Below are 21910 nucleotides of genomic sequence, written 5' to 3'. Positions count from 1 at the left end.
CACCGATTTTTTTTCCAAATTGAAGCGTGCCGTCCACAACATAGGATGATCCAAGCCGTCCATGGTTTGGACCCTCTTATGGTGTGGTTCGTACAGTAACATTAAGGGCCAATTTAGGCCCCACCCATATTTTGAAAAATGATGTGTACCGTCCAGACCATAGGATGATTCGAGCCGTCCATTTGATGGGCCATAACGTAAATGGGTTGTGCCCCCCAAAAGGGTTGGCCCATCAAATGAATGGTTTGGATCATCCTGTAGTCGTACAGTACCATTAAGGCCCATCCACAACATAGGATGATCCAAGCTGTCCATGGTTTGGATAATCCTATGGAGTTGGTCGTACGCTAACATTAAGGCCCAATCGTAGGCACCGCTGATATTTTTCAAATTGAAGCGTACCGTCCACAACATAGGATGATCCAAGCCGTCCATGGTTTGGATCATCAACCGTCCATGGTTTGGATCATCCTATGGTGTGGTTCGTACCAATTTAGGCCCCACCCATATTTTTGGAAATGAAGTGAACCGTTCAGACCATAGGATGATCCGAGCCGTCCATTTGATGGGCCACAATGTAAATAGGTTGTGCCCCAAAAATCATTTCCGTAGGATGATCACAACCCTACAATCTATAGAGGTTGCATAAGATGTAGTTTCTATTTAGATCGGAGGGCTAGGATCCGGCTATGGAAAAATATTTTGGGACGTAACCTATTTACGTTTATGGCCCATCAAATGGATGGTTTGGATTATCCTATGGTGTGGTATGGGCGGGGCCTACGTTGTTCAAAGATGGGCCCACCATTCCACCAATGGTTTCTGTTGGGCCCACCAACTGTTCCTGTTGTGTGTGCGGAGAGAGAGAGAGAGAGAGTGTGGAGAGAGCGGCGTTAGCCAGGCGGGGGGGGGGGGGAGGGAGGGAGTATCAGCGCCCCCCTTTTAACGTGATTTGACGTCAAAGAGCGTTATAGTTGCCCACTGTTCTCGTTATAAGCGGGGTAAATGCATACTGCAGGGGGTGAAAATATCATTGCCCTAAATATTTGTCTCCCTTTCTTCTCCGGGCACCCCACGGGATATTTATCATCTCCTAAGCGGGCCCACCTAGTACCTAGGGTTTTCTATTTACTTCACACGTGGCATCAACAGATGCGGCGGTCTAAATAGTAAAATTCCGAGGAAATTCAAGATCCATGCCATATATTGAATCAATCAAAACCATACCCCAAAACCCTCTGAAATTCTCTGCTCTAATCCTCTCTGTCTCCCAGTGTCTCTCTCTTTTTTTTCTGATTCGGAAATTGGGCGTGTTCCTGGTTCGCCGATTAAATTTCAACGAGTTTCCTTCTAAAATTTCAGGTTGGGAGGCTTATCTTTTGATCAGGTAGTAGTAATTACACGTTTTAGGGTTTTGACTTGAGGTTTTGTTTTTCTGTTTCAGGTAAAGGGGCGGAGGGGGAAGAAGGAAGCTAGGGTTTTCAAATCGAGCTGAAAATTGGTTCTCATATCAGTTTATCTCTCAGATTAGGTATTATGATTTCTGCTGAAATTTCCATTTACACATGCGATCTGACAAATAGTGTGAGGAATTTTTTGATTTTGATTACTGAATTGCTAGCAAAAAGGCATGTGTTGATGTGCAAACGAAATTTTATGAATTTACACACTTTCTTAAGATCTTATGTGAAATGAGGAGTTTTTATATGGTATGAGCCTGTATAGTGAAGTATTTTTCGAAGAAAACTGTATGGCTTACACCATCCAGACCGTCCATTTGATGGGCCACAGCGTAAATAGATTGTGCCTAGAAAAATTATATCCATAAGATGATCCCAACCCTGTGATCTATTGAGGTTTCCATAATATGGAGTTCATCCATAGATCGGAGGGGTAGGATCATCCTATGAGCACGATTTTTTGGGCACACCCTATTTACGTTGTGCCCATCAAATGGACGGTTTGGATCATCCCATGGTGTAAGCCGTACAGTTTTTTTCCCGAAAAATACTTGACTATATGGGGCTTACACCATATAAAAACTCGTGGAATGAGATGTGTAAGGAGCCAAGAGAAAAACTGAGTTCTTGATAATAATAGATAGAACTTCTAAATTGCTTTTCAAGGGCGTGTCACAATGAGTTTTTAGATCGGTATAGCTAAAGAGGAAAAGCAAAATGATGTTTCAGAATATTAAACTGAAAATCCCAAGCTGTATAAAAAAGGAAACGGAATGCATTTTTATTAGATATTTTAGGTTTTACAGAATAACTCTTTAAATGATGTAAAACCTAAGATAACATTCTGCAAGTAAAGTAATCATATGAATGATTCTTTAAAAACATTTGTACAAACACATGTTAAGTAAAATTAGTTCTAGAGATGTTATTACTACTAATGTGGTACATTGCTTCTTATAGAATCTGGAATCAAAGATCAAATTCTTTTCTTCTTATAGAATCTCAAATTAAAGATCAATTTTTTTGGGGGATATCATTGCCCTTTTCTTTTTGACATTAGTTAGGTGTTCTATGTTTACAAAGATGTGAATATTAGTAAATCCCATTGGGTATCATCTAATGTATGGTAGTTCTACTGATTGAAGTACCAACACCAATTCCCATCCGGTAACACGTTCTTTGGACAAACTATGTTGAAAATTTCCTTAATTTTTGTTGTCAACTTTGGTTTGTTTTTAGTTTAGGGATGATATATGCTTGGCTGTTGAATCTTGGTTCCCATTTTTTCTCCATAATGTCCACCAGAAGTGACTAAAAAACTGTACATCTTGATCGTCAGTAATTGTTCTAGGGACTCATGTTGGTTAAACAAGTTATCTGAGAACCGGGGGTCAGTAATATTAGATGCATCTATTGTCTTCTTACATGGAATGAAATATGTTATAAAAAATTGATCATCAGCATGTATTGAGTGTTTGCTTGTTATGTTTGTGGAAGTCCCGAAACATAGTGTATGCTAAGACTAAGGTGCTCTCATGGTGGTGAAGGTATGGGATTAGATGTTGATTACCCAGTGCCTTGCAATTGACCTTTGGGGGATTTTTTTTTTTTGAATGGTAAAGATTTCATTCAAAAGAAAGGCCGAGATGATCAAATACAAAAGCACGAAAAGGAAAAAAGGAAACAGAAATACAAATTAGAAACCAAGAAAATCAAGGGGGCAAGAAATCAAAAAGTTGAAACAACGACAAAAGCACCCCATCCTTGGCCAACTTATCCTACACCCCGTTGGCCGATCTCCTAATATGGCGGAAGGAGATATTGGTTCTCCCCACGATATCATTTATCTCGTCAAAAAGCTCGGCAAATCTCCAAGGTGGGACATGAGCACCGCTAAGCCAACGAATTACATTGAGGGAATCCCCTTCTACCACCACACTTTAAAGGTCATCCTCCACCAACAATTTGATACCTTGATAAGAAGCAAGTACCCCCGCCTCACATTAGGTACTGCATAGCCCCCCCTTCACTCCAATAGGTACTGCATAAGCGCCCTTCGCCTCTTCAATTTTCGCATCTAAATCTCTCAGTTAGCGACATCACCTTTTATACTCAAGGTCGATCCTTCCATCTTCACCCAACTGTAACAGCAGTAATGGAATATTAGCTACAAAGGTACTCTCAAGCCTATAGCAATGTTCATCTGGTATGTGACTTGAGGAAAGCTACATGATTCTAATTGGGACAAAGGCCATAGTAATTTTGTTAGGACTGGAGAGGTACGAGATATTGCATACCATAACCATTGTAATTTTGTTATTTTTCTATCGTAGGCAACGTTGTCAAAATCGTACGATTTACGATTCAAATCGTATGACTTGAATAGAATCGGATGCTTGCCGATTCAAATCGTGGGAATGAATCGTTTCTTAGTTGAATCACGATTCGATTTCGAATCGTATGATTCATTCACGTAGTTTATTTTATAACGAAAGTGGGCCCAGCCAGTTAATTTATTAGGTAAAATCGACTTTTACTTCATTCTTCTCGACTCTCTCTCTTTTCCGACTTTACACGAGAGAAAAAAAACCCAAATCGAGTTAGGGTTTGCAAGCTACGGTTTGGGATCTCCTTCAACGGTTTACCACCTTCCACCACCTTCCTCCGCCTTCCAATCTATTTAAGGAGTTAAGGTAAGCTATTTTTACAGTTTTTTCTCCTCATCTCCTCTTTCTTTCCTCTACTTTCTCATTTTTCTTTTTTCTCATCATCTCCTCTTGCGGGTTAGGGTTTTTTTATAACTGTAATCAGTTCTTAAAATCCAAAACAAACAGTGACTTAGGTGTTAGGTCATGTTTGCTTTAGATTTTGAGAATCAATTTATGTTTTAGAGTCCCAAAAAAGCCTTAACGCTTGGATTTGGAGAACCAATTTCGAGTCCAAAACTGATTATTGAACCCAAATTACGTTTAAATTTGGGGAAAATTAATCTGTTCTGGACTCACAATCGGTTCTGAAATTCAAAAGGCACTGCTTGTCAAAGATTAAAACAACCGATTGTGAACTGGAGGGCTCTGTTTGTTCTGAAATTCCTATGGCAAAACTGATTGTTAGAGCCAATCAGTTCTTAAAATTAAGGCTCTGTTTTTTTTTGAGCTGGAATGGTCTCTGTTTGTTTTGGACATTGAGAACTGATTTCGAGTTCAAAACTGATTATCAGACCCAAATTTACTTTCGACTTTGGGTCAAATAATCTTTTATGGACTCACAATCTGTTCTCAAATTCCAAAACAAACAGAGCTTTATTTTTGAGTTCAAAATCTTAATTTTTGTAACTTTAATTTTGAGGCTCTGTTTGTTTTGGATTTTGAGAAATAATTTCGAGTCCAAAACTGATTATCAGACCCAAATTTACATTTAAATTTGGGTCAAATAATCTTTTATGGACTCACAATCTGTTCCCCAAATCCAAAACAAACAGAGCCTTAATTTTGAGTTCAAAATCTTCATTTATGTTAATATTTAACTACTTACTACACTCCATGCATGTATTTATCAGGCATTTCATGTTATTTATTGTAATGGCTTTGAATGGAAAATTGATGATTACTCTTTTTTATTCTTAATTATAAATTTTCCTATTTTTTATTAATTTTTTCTGATTTTTATATGTAAATCTGAAAAATTCATAAGATTTACGATTCGATTTACGATTCAATACGATTCGACCCCTCTTACGATTTACGATACGATTCCGATTTTCAGAACATTGGTCATAGGAGCCTTTGATATTGCAACTAGGGACCTTATTCTATTACGGTTTGGAGGGAAGTTTGAACATCATTAGAAGTTTCTTAATTTCTTGAGAATTTTTAAATACAGTGGACAGTCTATGTAGAAGCAGCAGTTCAGACCTGTTAAGGTTATTTTCTTTAGTTGCTGAAAATTTTAGCACTTTTTTTGTCTCCAAGATATTGTCCCCTTCTTAACTGTTTGTTTTGCTGCTGTTGATTGGAGACACACCAAAACTAGTCGTTCTTTCCGTGGAACTTTAGTTCTAGTTGTGGAAGTTTTTGGTTGGTCCAATTAGGAAACTGGTTTGTATCATGAAAGTTCCCAAACCCTATACATGGAGACTAAATTTATGCCTTGATCCACCCTAATCAGTCAAATTTTGTTAGCTACTTAATAGTGTATGTGAGGGTTTGATATTTCCATTTTATTTCCTGTTACCGCTAAAATAATATTCACATTTAATTTAAAACAAAGAGCTGATTGGAAGACATGCCAGTGGTAGGCAGCTTCTGAACATATGTCCCTATTTTGCCACTTACCCAAACCCTACGTTTTATTTATAACCATTTAATGAAAAAAATGTCCCTATATCTTTGATAAAATGACAAACATACCCGACGCTCATGTTGTTCATCAGGATCAACAGACTTCAACTAATTGATTTAGTGGATCGTCGTTATTTTTATCTCCTTTTTGAGAAGAAGTCTTCGTCAGTAATGATGTTTGAGGTTGCTCAGTATTTAATGTCCCTATATCTTTTATAAAATGTCAAATATACTGCTATTTAGTAGACATGTCAATATTGGCAGCCTGTTTGGGAGTAGGGGCAAACCTGACACGAGCATGTCTTTGTAACGTTTCCCAAAAATTGAAAAATTAAATAAAGCAGAAGTTATGTCGGGTTTATGCTTGAAAGTTGTATGCACGCTTTATGCATGAAAGTTGTGTTTGGGTAACAATCTAATATGTGTAATGAACATTTATTTCATTAAGTCCCTTTTCATGCTTAGAGCTATATCATAACAATCCGATAGTGATGAAACATATTGAAATTTAATTGCTATGTGAAACAATGTTCGATTCCTTCCTCACCACTTTTATTTGTGAGTAGACTCCCCCCTTCAAACCAACCGTGGCATTAAAAATATGATAGTATTAAGCTGAAACATGCATTTCATAAAATTGCTTGTCGTGCCATCCCACTTCAAATCTTGGGTTACCTAATTGGTTGGTAGTGTTAGGCTTGGAATGATGTATAGTTCGATGTCGACACACATGAGATGATGTCTTGAATCTAGTTGGGACACAATATAGGGGGTGTCATTTACACCCCTGTTTTGTATGCAAGTTGTGTCACCTGAGACCATAATTGTAGATTTCGTTTCGGTGGCCATTTCGTTTTGGCCACCGAAACGAAATTTCGGACAATTTCAAACAATTTTGTTCAAAACTTTTTGGTAAATTTCGTCAAATTTCTGTAAATTTCAGTAAATTTCGGTCAATTCTGGTCAATTTCGGCCAAAATCCGGAACGAAACGAAATTTTCGTCCACTTCGGACGAAACGAAACGAAATTTACAACTGTGCCTGAGACACAATACATATATGACAATACAACGTTCAAATCCAACATGTGTATCAATGTTGTCTTGAATGTGTATAAAACATGAAAGTTTTTTTCACCTTTCCTTTTGTTTTTCATATTTAGAGAAGGGAGATAAAGGTATATGTTCAGGGGCGATGGCACATGAAAGGGAAGGGGGACAATTGCCCCCCTTAATTTTTGGTAAAAAAAATACCTTTATTTTTTAGAGGAATGCTAGCATCAAGCGGCTAATTAGCCGATTGAATGTACTCTGGATCTGATTGGTTACAAATTCGCCAAGCTAGCATTTTTCTTGCAATAAAATCCGTCTCTTTAACTAGAGTTAAAGAAAAATCCCTAATTTGTCGCTTTCCCTCTTTTATTAGTTATCTATATGCTATTTTTTTGTTCCAATAAAGAATCCCTAATTAGACGGTTTTCCTCTTTAATAAGTTAGCTTTAACATCCTTGAGGCAATTTTTTAGTTGCAATGCTGTGAGAGATTGATTGGGATAAGCTTTAACTACATCTTCGCCTGAGAGAGAAGATTGGGATTATCTTTACGGGACCCACCAACATCCAAACTAACATATAGCTTCTGGCCCCTCACCATGTGTAGTATGGGATTGGATCCATTGATCTGATCAGCTCACGAGTATGGCCCATTCCCGTTGCACCCACATTGATTGGATGATCCTGGCCCCTAGATCCATTATATCCAAGAAAAGTTAAAACACTGAATTTTTGTAATCCGTGTCTTACGGTTGAGATATCCTTTTGACATAGGACGAAGACACCTAAGAAAGTTCAAGGGAACGACACCATGGAAATAATTGAAATGAAAGGGAGTCGGTCTTTATTGTCAATGATTGCAGAGGCTTAATTTTGTGTGTGGTCCCATGGATTCCCTTCCGGTACCCTCGACCAAAAAAATTACTATAATTTTTGCCCCCCTTGTGCAAAATTTCTGGCATCGCCCCTGTATATGTTGTTGAGGTCAAGCAGCCATCGAAATTCAGTTTGATGTAGTCAGGTGGAGAAGGAATCCATCTAAGGACACATCTTTTGCCTTGGATTTTGCTCCATAGATACTCCATCCAATTTCATAGAAGACCCATCACAAAAATATTTTTTGCAGAGGCCCCAGTTTATAATCAGCAACTTGATCTTCAGCAGTAGATAGGACATGTTTTACCTTATGTTCTCAAAAACTTTATTATTCCACACTTTGCATACTGTCCAAATCAACACGAATTAAATCATAGACCATCAATTTTACCTAAAACTCCCAAGCCTCTCAGCTTCCATCCCTCAAACAACGACTTAAAGGTGCTACGAAACACCCAACTGAGACCAAACCACGTCAAAATCTTACTCGATATTATCCTTGTGATAAATACTAAATACTCGATGCTTTCAATTTTCTTTTACCTATTTTGGCTCCCAGTGATTATATAAGTGTAGATCCATGTCTATGGTACATTATTTGACTAGATCTGTGCATGAATCTGCTAGGTCTATCATTTTTTGAGTTTATTTTCTTTAAAATGATTGAATAATACCTAGTTTCTAGTCATTATTATTCTTACAGTACGACGTATAAAATTGTCTTGATATAGTGAAATATTGCAAATGCTAAACAAAAGTAGTCAACTGATAGAGTTCAACAGATTATCAGGTAAGAATGTAAGTATTAATGACTTTGTTATGTGTCGAAACAATTGTTTATATGTTATAGAACTTATTGAGTAGTTTTTTATTAACTTTAAATAAATTTTTATGGGTGTATTGAAGTGTCTTGGCTCATTGGTGAGACATGTCACATGTCTGCAGTGCATTTCGGATTTTGAGGGTCTGAGAAAATTCCAATAGAGTTGACTTGTAAGCGAAATAGTGGACGGTTGTATAGACGTAGATGTATCTTTGTCTTTCTTGTATTCCCAGATTGTCCAATGAGCTAGCTGACTTGTTAGCCTAGAAATCTGAGACCTAACTCCTAAGTAATTCAATTTTTATTGAAAACTAGGACTTCATGGTTCTTATGGACCTAACTCATTGAAATTCCATCCAATAAAATGAAAGAATTATAAATCTCCAAAATAATAGTGTAGACACCCCATTTTGACCGGACCCTAAAAATCCCAAAATCGAATTAAAATCCCAAAATTGAATAAAGTTCCCGAAATCCAAAGCCTGAAACCGAATTCAAAATCTCCCAAAATCAAGTTTTAAGTTCTCGAAACCGATTCCCAAAGTGTCCGAAACCAATCCTGAAAGTTTCCGAAAAACTGAGCCTAGAACGTGAAAGAACCTGAAAAACCTAAAAAATGCCCATTTGTAGATCATTTTCAAAATCTTTTGAAAGCCTGAATGATCCCCAAATCCCATTAGGTCCCTTTGTTTAGTTGCCCTAATCCTCTCCTTCAATTTTGCAAAAATCGGGGAAATTTACAAAAATACCCCTGAGTTTTTGGTGTTGGCACCCTTTATTTGCGTCCTAAGCTCCAGTGCTTGATCACAACCTTATTTTGATATATTCACTAACCCATCTTGTCCGTTTGTGCACTAAATGCCACTCAATAGGTTGTTACCATTCCCAAAAGCGACCTGCAAAATTACATGAAAAACCGAGGAAAGGACGAGCTTAGTTAGTGCAATTATCAAAACATAATTGTAGTAATATCATTTTCCTTTGTTTTAAGCAGAAGTGGGGTGAAATATCCAACGTGTGTGTGCCGATACTAATGTCTCTGCATAAGTGGTTAAAGAACAAGATACAAGATAGGGTGCAATTACCAAAGCTAGGGGGTGCTGATATCAGCACACCCCTCGCCTTATAAAAAAAAAATTCGATTAGGGCAAAAGGGGATCTTCGTTTGAGAAAACCCTAATATCAGAGAGAAGGGAGAGATCGAGAGAGAAAGGGAGAGATCGAGAGAGAAAGGGAGTCCTAGCTCCACCCACCGCCACCATCACTCAACTTCGATCGTCTTCCTCGGTCACTACGTTGTCGGCGGCCACACTCTGCCCAATGCTACCATCTCAGCCCCATTCTCCATTAAACTCTTTTTCTCTACTTCTCCACCATCTCCATTACATATCACTCTCATCTCCCAAACCCACCTCAAAGCTCCATTAAAACCCATCTTCACCCTAACCATAATCTTCAGCTCCACCACCTCTTTCTCCATTACCAACCTCATTCGGACACCATTTTGCCATCACCGTTTTCATCCGAATATCACAAACCCCTATTTCTATCCACCATCCCCATAACCATTTCAGTTTTTCTAAACCCTCTTCACCATATCCCACCATTTTCCAGACCCTAAACCACCAGTAAGCTCTAAAAACATTGGGTCCGCCTTCATTCAATTTTATGTTCCTATTCCACATCCCTATAGAAGCCATAACCACGCCAATCCGATCACCACCATCACCGAACCATCTTCTTCATTTTCACCATTAACACCTCCATGATCCTCTCCATTATAACCATCAGATCCGGTGATTATCCCCTTTCCTATACCAGATATAGTTCGTAATTACCTAGATCTAACCCATCTCCATTGAAATTTGGACTAAATCCTTATCCCTACCACTCTCTCCTTCTGATTTTGGGGTACTTATGGCTCCAAAGGAGAATGGACTCTAGGTTTGTTGGTGTGAAAGGAAGGGAGAGAAGAGAGAGTTTGCAAGTTTCCTTAGGGTTATAAGAAGTGGAAAGAAGAACTAGAACCTGAGCATCCAGGTCTCCAATTCAAGGTAATTCTCCCATTCTTTTCCTTTATTCGTTCTCGATACTCCTTATTTCTCTTTTGTTTCCTGCATTTTTCGTGATCTCTATTCTATGCTATTCGATTTTGGTCTTGGAAAACAAGTGGCAGATAAATGTTTTACTCATGCCTATGATCTGTTTGATTGAATGCCTCTAAGTGCAAAATGTTTGTGTGGCATTGAATTTCCATTGGATGCACTAGTTGTACTGATGATGGTTTAAAGCCCTATTGTTTGAAGCCACAACACATTGTTTCATAGCAGTCAATACATGAATGGAACTTAATCTGATGTCATTCTAGTTGAGAAACATCCTATCGAGTGATTTTCATTATGTATGTCCATAGAGTGATTTCCATTATGACTTTCATTGTGTTTCCAAGTGATTTTGAGTCTGTTAAGTGATCTTCATTAGAAATTTGGAGTTTCGCCCATCTTTTTCATGTTAACACTTGAGTTTGCAAAATTCTCAAATGGTGCACAAGTTAATCCTCAGCTTTGTGACCATGTTCATGTGGAACCTTGGTACAAGTGCTTGATCTTTAAGATTTTGCAGTCATGTTTCTATGGCCCTGTGTCTCTATGCTCAAGATGATTGGCCACTAGTTTCCTTTATTGTTATCATTAAAAAAAAAAGTTTCCTTTATTGTTGCATTCATTAAATTCCTGGATACTGAATTATTTGTGAGCATACAATCTCAATCAGTTCATACATTTGTGAGCACACATGTTCCTGAATGCGAAGTTGCTCATATAGCATGCCTCCACTTCTATTGGATGTATTTGTTAAAGGCTGGCATATTCATGTTCTCATTGGAGATCTCTTACACAGATATATACCACCAGCAAATTGCATTTTTTTCAAAAGCTATACGTATCCATGGCTGCATCAGAAGAGAACAGTTCGTTGTTCCCAATATTCATTTTGACTATAATGGCACTGCCTTTAGTGCCTTACACAATTATCAAGTTGTGTCGTGCTGCCTCTAAAAAGATAAAGCCCATCCATTGCCAGTGTTCAACATGTTCACGTTCAGGAAAGTACCGCAAGTCCATATTTAAACGGGTGAGTTTGTCCTTTTTACCATTTGCTATGTGCTTTTTGTTTATTATTTTTATTAAAGTTGGTGTATCATAGAATTGGACAAAACATGAGTGCTCTGTAAAGGAGTTTATATTATGCGCTTCCTTCCGAAAAATTCTTTTGGCTTTCTTTTGCAGATTTCAAACTTCTCCACATGGAGTAACTTGACACTTGTGCTGCTTTGGGTCATCATGGGGTTCCTGGTTTATTACATCAAACATATAAGCCGCGAGGTAATTTTCAGTTTTATACTTGTTGGCATCAATTTGATCATGAAAGTATTGGAAAGCGATTGTGAGATCAGCCATGTGGATTGTTATGTTCCTATGATAGTTATCCTTTTTATGTTCATCAGGGGTCCTTGCCCTTATGTGCCCTTGATTTAGTTACTATTTGGCTTCCTGCCCATATTGAAGCCGGCAAAGTTTCATATTTTAACATGTTACAGTCTTTTTTGGTCAATCGGAAAATGTTCGAGGCATTTATATTAAATCCAGAAGATACAAATTGACCCGGTAGTTTATTCTATATCATGATCCTCATTTATCTTCTTTTCTCTTCTCTTTTTCTCATGCTTTTTGCTCTTTATTTGTTTTCTTGTAATCTTGGGCGGACTATCTCGGTCTTCCCCTTTATTGAATGAAATTGTACCATTAAAAATAAAATAAAATAAATAAAATGATACGCATGTTAGTTATTCTAGTCGTGCCCATTCTTTTTTTAGTAGTATAGATATAAATAGGCATGATATCTTAGAAGCGCGAGTGGTGGACACTCTTTCCAGGTAATGTCAAGAGTCAAGACGAATTTTATGTACTGGGAAAAAAACTGCTCTATTCATAAAACTGCTAGTCAGAAAAAGGGAAAGGGCAACTGTGAAAATTTTCTGTCGTATTATTCTTCTAGTTTTTTATCATGATTTTTCTCTTTTGAAGAACTGTCATGCCTTTTAATAGTTTTTGTTTTTCTTGAATGTTTAAAGGACTATGACAACCCTGTTTTTTCCTCTTGTTCGTACAATGTCATGTATAAATTGTTTGACGCATAACCTGATTTTTTTTCATTTACATCTGGGTTTCATGGGTTCTTTCCTGCTAATATAGGAAGAAATATACCTTTTTCTAATTAACACTTATTCCAACAAAACAGTACTTAACATGGAAACCAGATACCGTTAAAAAAACATGAAAACCAGGGAAATTAGAGGGTCTTGGTTTTGCCTATATAATCAAATATCAGTTCTGTTATTTGAGGCTTTGGAAAGCTGGTACGCTAATTGATATTACTCTTCGATGTTGGCATCCCTTTATTTATTTATTTTTTGCTCATGATTTAATGTACGCTTTTATCTACGAAGACAGATTTTGTTTTGTGCTAGATGGTATTTCTACTACTTTATTTGGATTAGAAGCTTTGAATGCAATACGACTTGTTACCAATTGTAACAAAATTTTACTGAGCCATGTAGCTCAGATGCAAGCTTGTGTGTTTATGTTAGTGTAGGAGAACAAATACAGTATGTCAAATGCAGCAACTTTTAAGATGATGTCGGATACGCAGACACACTATATTAATATTTAAGAATGCAAAAAAAAAAAAAAAAAAAAAGTAGAAAAAATGCCTCAAAGGTTGGTATCTTTATAGAAAGGTAGAAGCAGTGTCCATTAAGTACATTGAATTCTCAAATAAGATGTACTATTTTATGCCATTTAAAATCATCAAATACTTCCCTAATTTATATTATCACTGCCATGGTGTTAACAATTTGCTAATACCAACAATGCGTTCTTTTATGTTGCGTCTCATTACGGATTCTACATTCTATTTTTGTTTAGGTTCAACCATTTGAGCCATTTGGTATTCTTGGATTAGAGCCCGGCGTTTCAGATTCAGAAATTAAGAAGGCATACAGGAGACTTTCCATTCAATACCATCCAGATAAAAATCCAGATCCAGGTTGAAGGTCTTGAGTTTATATTTTGTTTACCTCCATTTGGATGATATTTCTGGATCTCTTTTATTTTGAACTATACTTACTAAATAGTGATTAAATGTTTTCAGAGGCCCATAAATATTTTGTGGAGTCTATATCTAAGGCATATCAGGCTTTGACTGATCCAATTTCCCGTGAGAATTTTGAAAAATATGGCCATCCAGATGGCAAGCAGGTAATATAACTTCTGTCTTGGATTAGGGAAATGATACGTCTCTCTTTTTCTGAAGTTAAACAAATATGTTTATGGGATTGGCTGCTTTGAATCTAAGTGTTTAATAATGCATGCATGCAGGGGTTTCAAATGGGAATAGCTCTCCCTCAGTTCTTACTTAACATTGATGGGGCATCTGGTGGAATTCTTTTGCTTGGAATTGTTGGAGTTTGCATTCTTTTACCTTTGATGATGGCAGTTATATATCTTTCGAGGTCATCGAAATATACTGGGAATTATGTCATGCATCAAACTTTGAACACATATTATTACTTCATGAAACCTTCCTTGGCTCCAAGGTATGGAATCTCTTTCAAATCTCCTGTACATATTTAGTCGCACTTTTATCTGTATTATCTTTCTGTTGAAAATCAATAGAGATCCATTGCTACTGTTACCAGTCACATAAGAAAAATGAATATTGTTTATAAATTATTAATGAATACCAGACTAAAGGATTGGAAACCAAGAGCCAAAACATTGATGGCCTTCCCACTCTTTATTGTTACACATCTGTCTCTTATATGGCCTCCCAATGAACATGATTAAATGACACCTGAACTACACTGCAAATATCTTGAATCTCCTCAATATAATCTACTAGTATCATGAGACCTATTGTATTTATTTTACAAATTGGCCAATCAGGTTGTCATGTTTTCTATTCATGCAAGAACTTCCGTTCTTTTTTATTCCTGATGTTGAACTGACTGAAAAACTGAATCAAATTCCCCCTCTTCGTGGAACTTCCATCAAAATTGCGTGAGTTATATGATAGGTGGTATTTCGGTTGCTTCATCACCGTCTCTAATAAACTTTTAGTTCTACTAATCTCTTTCCAAATATAGGATTTTCCACCCTTCCCGTTCCTTGGAAATCCGTACTAAATTACTACCCCTCAAAAGTATGGTTTTTGATCTTTTCTCTAACCCCAAATTCACCCTGCTTCTTGTCCCTCATGTTTCTGTTTTGTGCTGACCATATCTGGGTATTATATCATCTCAGACACACCCTCACTGTTTGCCTCTTCTCTAACGCAGCCAGCTGCCTCAGTTTCTAGGTGATTATCTTCATTTAGTAATGACAAATGTTTTTCTTGGAGCCCTTGACCTACTTCCCAGATTTCTGTCTCGTCCATCCTTCTTTCTGTATTAATCCTTGGTAGACCAAATTGTTACTCAGATCTTTGGTTTTCTATGTATAAAAAACTGCTGAATGGCATTGCAGTCTCTATTAATCCTAATCTGTTTTCAGAATCAAGGAACTTGATTTAGAAAAGCTGATTAGTGCAAGCCGAAGTTTTATAGATGGCTTTATATAAATATTGGATCTTTAATTTTTCTGTCCAGGGTAACTATTTCCTCTCTTTTAAATATGAGTTTCTTTTTTATCTCTGCACAACATCATGGTGCATATGATAGAAAATCTCTAATCATCTACATAACATCATCATACATATCAAAGAATTTTATTTCGTAGAAGTTTATTGTGGATTTTCTATTTTATCTGACCACACCTTAATGATACAGCAAGGTTATGGACGTCTTCATTAAGGCTGCGGAGTACATGGAGATCCCAGTTCGCAGGAGCGATGGTGAACCCCTTCAAAGGCTGTTCATGGTAGTCCGTAGTGAATTGAATCTGGACCCTACGAACATTAGGCATGAGCAAGCAAAGTTTTGGAAGCAACATCCATCCATAGTGAAGGTAGTTACTGAGCTATTTGGCCGTTATACACTTGACTACATAAGATTGTGTCATACTCGATTTGTTGTTTATTTTTTTTATTTGTTGTTTTTATTCTCACCCGCTTCGTCCCTTTTGTGATGTTCAGACAGAACTGTTGATTCTGGCCCACTTGACTCGTGAATCAGGGAGTTTATCTTCAGCTCTGCAGGGTGATTTCAAACGTGTGCTCGAACTTGCACCTCGCCTTCTAGAAGAACTATTGAAGGTAATTTTGATGTGCCTTTCTTGACACTCCAACTATATTTTTTAATTGAATGAAAAAAACAATCACTACAGCTATTTTATTTGAATTCTTGTGCATGTTAATTTCTCTTCTTCCTGTTCTCTTCAATTGGTGCCACCCCCACCTTTTTCCGGATGTCTTCATTTTTAATTCTATTTAACCTTGTGTCGCCGCACATCCAAGCATTCGCACCTCCGTTACACTTATCTTATGCAACTGCTGCTTCTTGGTGGCCCAAAATTCTGAGTTGTACAGCATGGCTGGCCTCACAGCTGTCTTATAAAACTTTCCCTTTAACTTGGTAGGTATTTTACAGTCGCATAGAACTCCTGAAGCATGCCTCCACTCCACGCGCGCGCGCACACACATATATAAACACATGCGGATATTTTATATACATATATGCAGTCTATGTTTATCTTGTTCTCTTATGGGCATCTAGTCTGTTTCACTCAAATGTATACACTAATGTTTGATCAGACTCCTTAATTTCATGTGTTGCCATGTGTGCTTTCACCAATCTTCTAATCTAGTGTAAATCGGTTCACTTCAATTTTTATTACTTTACATGCAGATGGCTGTTATTCCCCGCACTCCTCAAGGACATGGATGGCTGAGACCTGCAATTGGGGTTGTTGAGCTTTCTCAGAGTATCATTCAGGTGCTTTGCTTCCTTCTTTCTTATAAAATTTTGTGTTGACATATGTTTTTTGGTTCTAATTTGAGGTTAAATGGACTTATTCTTGAAAGATCAATGCTGGAATAGTCTTCCAAAATTTTGTATGTGAAGCTGATTGCCGCATTTTTGGCGGCTAATTACTTGCTCCCCAATAATCAAATAATTTGTAGTGTTGATATCATCAAGTAGAGCTGACCCCAACTAGTTTGGGACAAAGGCTTAGTTGAGTTGAGTTGTTGATATAATCAACTAGACTTGGTTTTTGGATTTTCTGACAACGTGTTGAAAGTGAAAACTTCTCAGCTTTTATTTCAGGGGTAAAGACGTGGTTCTATGGCATTGAATTTTGCTTGCACCTTTTTTAAAATCTAAAATAATTTAGTCTTCTATGCTGATTACTGGTTCACTATAAGTGCTACCCAGTATTGTGTGTTTTAAGTTTTCTCAACATTTACATTTTCCATTGTTTATTTTGTGTAAATAGTTTAAATTATTTACACATCTGTATTTCTATGTATTGAATCCAGGCTGTTCCTCTAAGTGCAAGAAAAGCAACTGGAGGGTTCACGGAAGGCATTGCACCTTTTCTACAACTTCCTCATTTTAGTGAGGCTGTTGTCAAAAAGATTGGTCGCAAGGTAAGAAGATATCATGGGTAATAATGTTCCATTGCCATCTCATGAAATATGTGGGACAGAATTTCTTGCTTAGGAGATGATATGCAATTGTATTTTCTTGTGGAAATCACTTATTCAAATAACCTAATGTAGTTCTAGTTCCCAATCATCTATACTCTTCAATTAGGAGCATGCTTCCAATTCATCTGCTCTCTGTGATCTTTTATCCGGGTTAAATTCAATACTAGTCTAGGTCGCCCTTGAAGAGGTATTCATTTGGAAATTTAATAGTTGTAAAATGAACCATGTCTACGTAGATGTGCTGGGCACATGTTTTTTAAATTATGCAACTTAAAGGTACATGTATATGTATTTTAACAATGAAATACACAAACTAACTATTAGTAACCACTGTTTCTGTTCTCTCCGCCTTACGCCCAATTTTTTGACGTCAGTACAAGAATATAAGACAAAACTGGGATAGGAATCAGCACAGAATTTGCTTCAGCCTTTGATTATCTCCTTGGCTACTTTTTGGGCGAAGAGTCTCCCGATGTTCAGATTTGTTTCAGCCTTTGATCTTTGGGAGGGTTGGCGCATTGTGTGTCTCGAAGGTGTTAGAAGAGTAAAGATTGTTTAGAAATGGGAAGCCCCTCTTGTAGGCTTCATTGAGATCAATTTTGATGGGTCCAGTTTGGGAAACCCGGGTCCAGTTGGTGTTGGAGGTCTTTGTAGAGACTCTCTAGGTTTGGTATCATGGGCTTTCTCAGGTCCTATTGGTACAAGTGACTCATCTGAAACGGAAGTCAGAGTAGCATATCAAGGGATAAGCATCTGAGTAAAAATGTTTATGATAGGGTGATAGTGGAAGGTGATTCATCCGATGTTATTAGTTGGCTCTCGGGGAGAGTGGTTCTCCCTTGGAGATTTCTTAGCTACTTTGAGGAGATCTCAGATCTGATTTCGGGGTCTTATATTGTGTTTAAGCATGTTAGGAGATCAGCTAATGGTGAAGCTGATTCCCTTGCTAGATCAGGGGTTCATAGGTTGGTGTTGGAGTGGTTTGACTTTCTCCCTCTGCCAGTTGATTGTTTTTTGTTGTTCTCTTTGTAATCCTTAAGGACCATCTTGGTTCTCTTCTATCAATATATATTGCCATTTCAAAAAGAAAAAGAAAAAAAAGGAATCAGCGCAGAATAAAATGCAGCTTATAATGGAAATGCATCATCATTTACAAGTTTAAGTCCTCGGCACTTTTCCCTCAGCATCCCATCAGCCATCTCATTTGTGGGTCTTGGCATATGCTGGAAAGATGACCCTATATCTCTGCAAAGGTCCAATGCTTCAACAATGAAGCAAGACAGCCTCCATGGACTGTTTGACTGGGTTGATTGCTCCAAAGTGATCGCACTCCTTGAGCCCCCCTTGACCACTAGATTTCCAGGTAGAACCACAGTTATGCACAGACGGTAAGTATGGCTCTACTCACTGATAAGTAGTGTGTCTTTGTTTGGGTTGTGGTAGGAGAGAGCTGGCAAAGGTTTTGATTTTCCTAGAACCACAGTTTATTAGCTGCCTATGCCATTTTAAATTGCGAAGGTTTTGACTTTCTTAGAACCACAGTTTATTACTTAAGTGTTGGTATATGATGAATAGCTGAAAAATAGTACTTTTTCCTACAATTATAGTTGTTTTATAATAGGATTATGTTGTAGAGATTAGTTTCTGGCTTGACTATTTTCTATCTTCCTTTAAATTTTATAAGGTAATTAAACATTTTCATAATATTCTTTTTGCAGAAGGTGCGCACATTTCAAGACCTACTGGACATGACCCCAGAGAAGCGCGCAGAGCTTCTGGCTCAGACTGCTGGATTCTCCTCTGCCGAAACTCTTGACGTGGAGGCAGTCCTTGATATGATTCCTTCCATGACGATTGAAATTACGTGCGAGACAGAAGGGGAGGAAGGCATTCAAGAGGGGGACATTGTAACAATGCATGCTTGGGTCTCACTCAAGCGTGGGAATGGCCTAACAGGAGCCCTCCCCCATGCCCCCTACTTCCCATTCCACAAGGAAGAAAACTTCTGGTTGTTGCTTGCGGACCCGGTCACAAATGATGTGTGGATGTCTCAGAAAGTTAGCTTCTTGGATGAGGCAGCTGCCATTACTGCTGCCTCGAAGGCAATCCAGGAGGTGAAAGAGGGTTCAGGTGTGAGCGTGAAGGAGATAAATGCCGCGGTGAGAGAAGCGGTGGAGAAAGTGAAGAACGGGTCAAGGCTAGTTATGGGTAAGTTTCAGGCACCTGCGGATGGGAATTATAATCTGACTTCTTATTGTTTGTGTGATGCTTGGATTGGTTGTGATAAGAAGACGAATTTGAAGTTGAAGGTTTTGAAACGGAGCAGGGCGGGGACCAGGGGGTCCATGGTGGAAGAGGGACCCGCAGTGGATGATGGAATTGAGGAAGAAGAAGAAGATGAGGAAGAGGACTATGACGATTATGAGAGTGAGTATAGTGATGATGATGAGAATCAGAACGAGAAGGTGAAAGCCAATGGCATTGCACACGGGAAAGGCGGTTCGAGCAGTGAAGGTAGTTCAGGCAGTGATGAAGAGTGAACTGAATCCTATATTCCTCCTACAAACTAAGATAGATGAGAAAAGCTGAGCTCTTTTGAAGCTCTTCACAACAATTTTAAGTCAAATGCATAAGATATGGGATGTTTTTAATAGTCATTTTGTATGGTAGCATTGCAAAAGTGAGAAATTTCTGCCTGAAACCTGTGGCCATTTGGCCATTTTCAGCAACTTCTATTTCTTTACCAAAGTGACTATTACTTAATGACTATTTTCACCGACTTCTCTTTCAATTTTTGCTGCTTAAGAGTTGGATATTGGTGAGGCGGGTTGAATGGGTCGAGTTGCCAACTGAAATTCTGCCATTCTAGTTATCAATAACAGTGAAAAAGCGGAGAATCCAATTTTCTAAGGGGCCGTTTGGATACACGGATTTTAGAATCTTGGATTTCCTCAAAATTGTAGGTGGAATACTAGAGAAGAAAGCAACCAGCCGTCGTTTTCTGATTTTTTGCCATTTTTTTCGACAGCAAGAGAGCAGGAGATTCTCCCATGTTTTCAGGTTTTAGAAATTTCAGCATGCAGGTGAGATTTCTAAAACCTGGATTTTTTACTAAAATTCCAAGAAACGCTGTCAGTACATCATACAGCAGGTTGGTCATGAACACTCTCTGACATTGTTTTCAAACTAAAACATGGATTCTAAAATCTACACATCCAAACGGCCCCTAAATGTTTAAAAACACAATCTAATTCCCTATTCTTTCAACTTATACCTTTCTATCCCTCTGAATCTTGAATCTTGCCCAATCTGTTTTTTTTTCCTTGTCACTCACTGCCTAAGGATTTCTAGTAAAAAGAAAATTTTCTCTTTTTATCTTTATATTTCTAGTAAAAAGGTCACTATCATTTATTATCTTTATAATATTTGATAGATTTTTGCGCCGATGATGTAAATTGAGATTTAATATCTTTACATTTGATGAACAGATTCGATGGTGTCCATATAAAACACACATGGTGCCCAACCATGATAGTCAGGGAAAACTTTAATAATGTGATCTTTCTTTTTTCTTCCGTTCAGTTGATCAATTTGCCGCGGAATGTGACCTTTTTCCATCAAATGGTGTTGGCTAAATTTTTTTTTTCTTCGCGGAGAACACAAGTTAACAGAGCCTTTAGGGAAATGATATCATTCTAATACTTCAACATCCATGGCAACTATATTCTATAATATATACTAAGTTTTGTCATTAGTTTTCTTTCTATGGGAAATTTTTATTGATTTTTTTTTTACCACCTTATGCATAGCATGGATGAAGCCTATCATTTTACATGTTTTGAAAAGGTGAGTTCCGCCGCAATATATTGGGTAGCCCACCATTTTACTCCTCATGTTTTGATTTTTGATATGGTAGGGCCAATCATCTCAACCCAAACCCATTCATTATTGGGGGGGGGGGGGGGGGGGCACTATTTTGTTTTTTTTTTGGGTAGAAACATACTTTATACACACACCCTCCAATCCTGTCAATATGTTAGTAATACGAAATGCAATTAGGATATATGAATTTTGACTCCTATTTTCTTTTTTCTTGTGATTCTCTTTGATGTACTTAATATATAGTATTATAAGGGCGGTGATAAATCGACTCCCCAAATTGATAAATCGACTCCCCATGTATCTTTCTCTCTCCTCTAGGTTAGAGAGAGAAAGAGGAGAGAGATAGACACATGGGGAGTCGATTTATCCATTTGGAGAGTCGATTTATCATTGCTCTATTATAAATGTCATTTGAGAGAGATGAGTATTCACGGCCTAGAATATACACACCCTATAGTACTGTCAGAATGAGTGTCCATACTAGAGATAGCGAGTGTCACACTTTTTTTTTGATCAATTACTATTACATGCTGGAGAGTTGAAAAAATGACGAGAAAATGTTGAGTTTTGAAAAAACACTAAGAAATGCTGTTTTATTAAAAGAAATGTTGCTAGGGACGAAAATACCCCTCAACTTACTTTAATCTTTCTCTTCTTGGTTTTACCATTTTACTCTTTTACTTGCAGGTTTTACACTCTTTCATTTCTAGGTTTTACTCCGACGCATTTTGTGTGAAACGACGAGATTTTCCGGCGATAGAAGCCTTCTTCT

General features: G+C 37.6%; 1 protein-coding gene across 1 annotated transcript; it reads left to right on the top strand.

Annotated features, from left to right (window-relative positions):
- Positions 1-1057: 1057 nt before the first annotated feature.
- On the top strand, positions 1058-20047 carry ATERDJ2A (DnaJ / Sec63 Brl domains-containing protein). The gene is made up of 12 exons (XM_077376903.1): positions 1058-1362; positions 1445-1531; positions 11449-11682; positions 11838-11933; positions 13536-13656; positions 13762-13868; positions 13989-14206; positions 15437-15614; positions 15742-15861; positions 16454-16540; positions 17086-17196; positions 18975-20047. Exons 3-12 carry the CDS (start codon positions 11497-11499, stop codon positions 19794-19796), a joined length of 2046 nt encoding a protein of 681 aa, XP_077233018.1. The 5' UTR covers positions 1058-1362; positions 1445-1531; positions 11449-11496; the 3' UTR covers positions 19797-20047.
- The last annotated feature ends 1863 nt before the right edge of the window (positions 20048-21910 follow it).

The sequence above is a fragment of the Tasmannia lanceolata genome, unplaced genomic scaffold, assembly GCF_043159265.1.
Source record: "Tasmannia lanceolata isolate RefF3 unplaced genomic scaffold, GAP_Taslan_0.1 ptg000002l, whole genome shotgun sequence".
In the NCBI taxonomy this organism is placed as follows: domain Eukaryota; kingdom Viridiplantae; phylum Streptophyta; class Magnoliopsida; order Canellales; family Winteraceae; genus Tasmannia; species Tasmannia lanceolata.
Note: the sequence above shows the minus strand (reverse complement) of the source record. Positions and strands in the feature narration are given on the sequence as shown.

Bases quoted from the DNA above. Each gene is read 5' to 3' on its own strand.
- ATERDJ2A (XM_077376903.1), top strand. From the start codon at position 11,497: ATGGCTGCATCAGAAGAGAACAGTTCGTTGTTCCCAATATTCATTTTG. The intron at 11,934-13,535 runs GTAATTTTCAGT...ATTTTTGTTTAG, and splicing joins TCAAACATATAAGCCGCGAG to GTTCAACCATTTGAGCCATT. The intron at 15,615-15,741 runs GTAGTTACTGAG...TGTGATGTTCAG, and splicing joins AACATCCATCCATAGTGAAG to ACAGAACTGTTGATTCTGGC.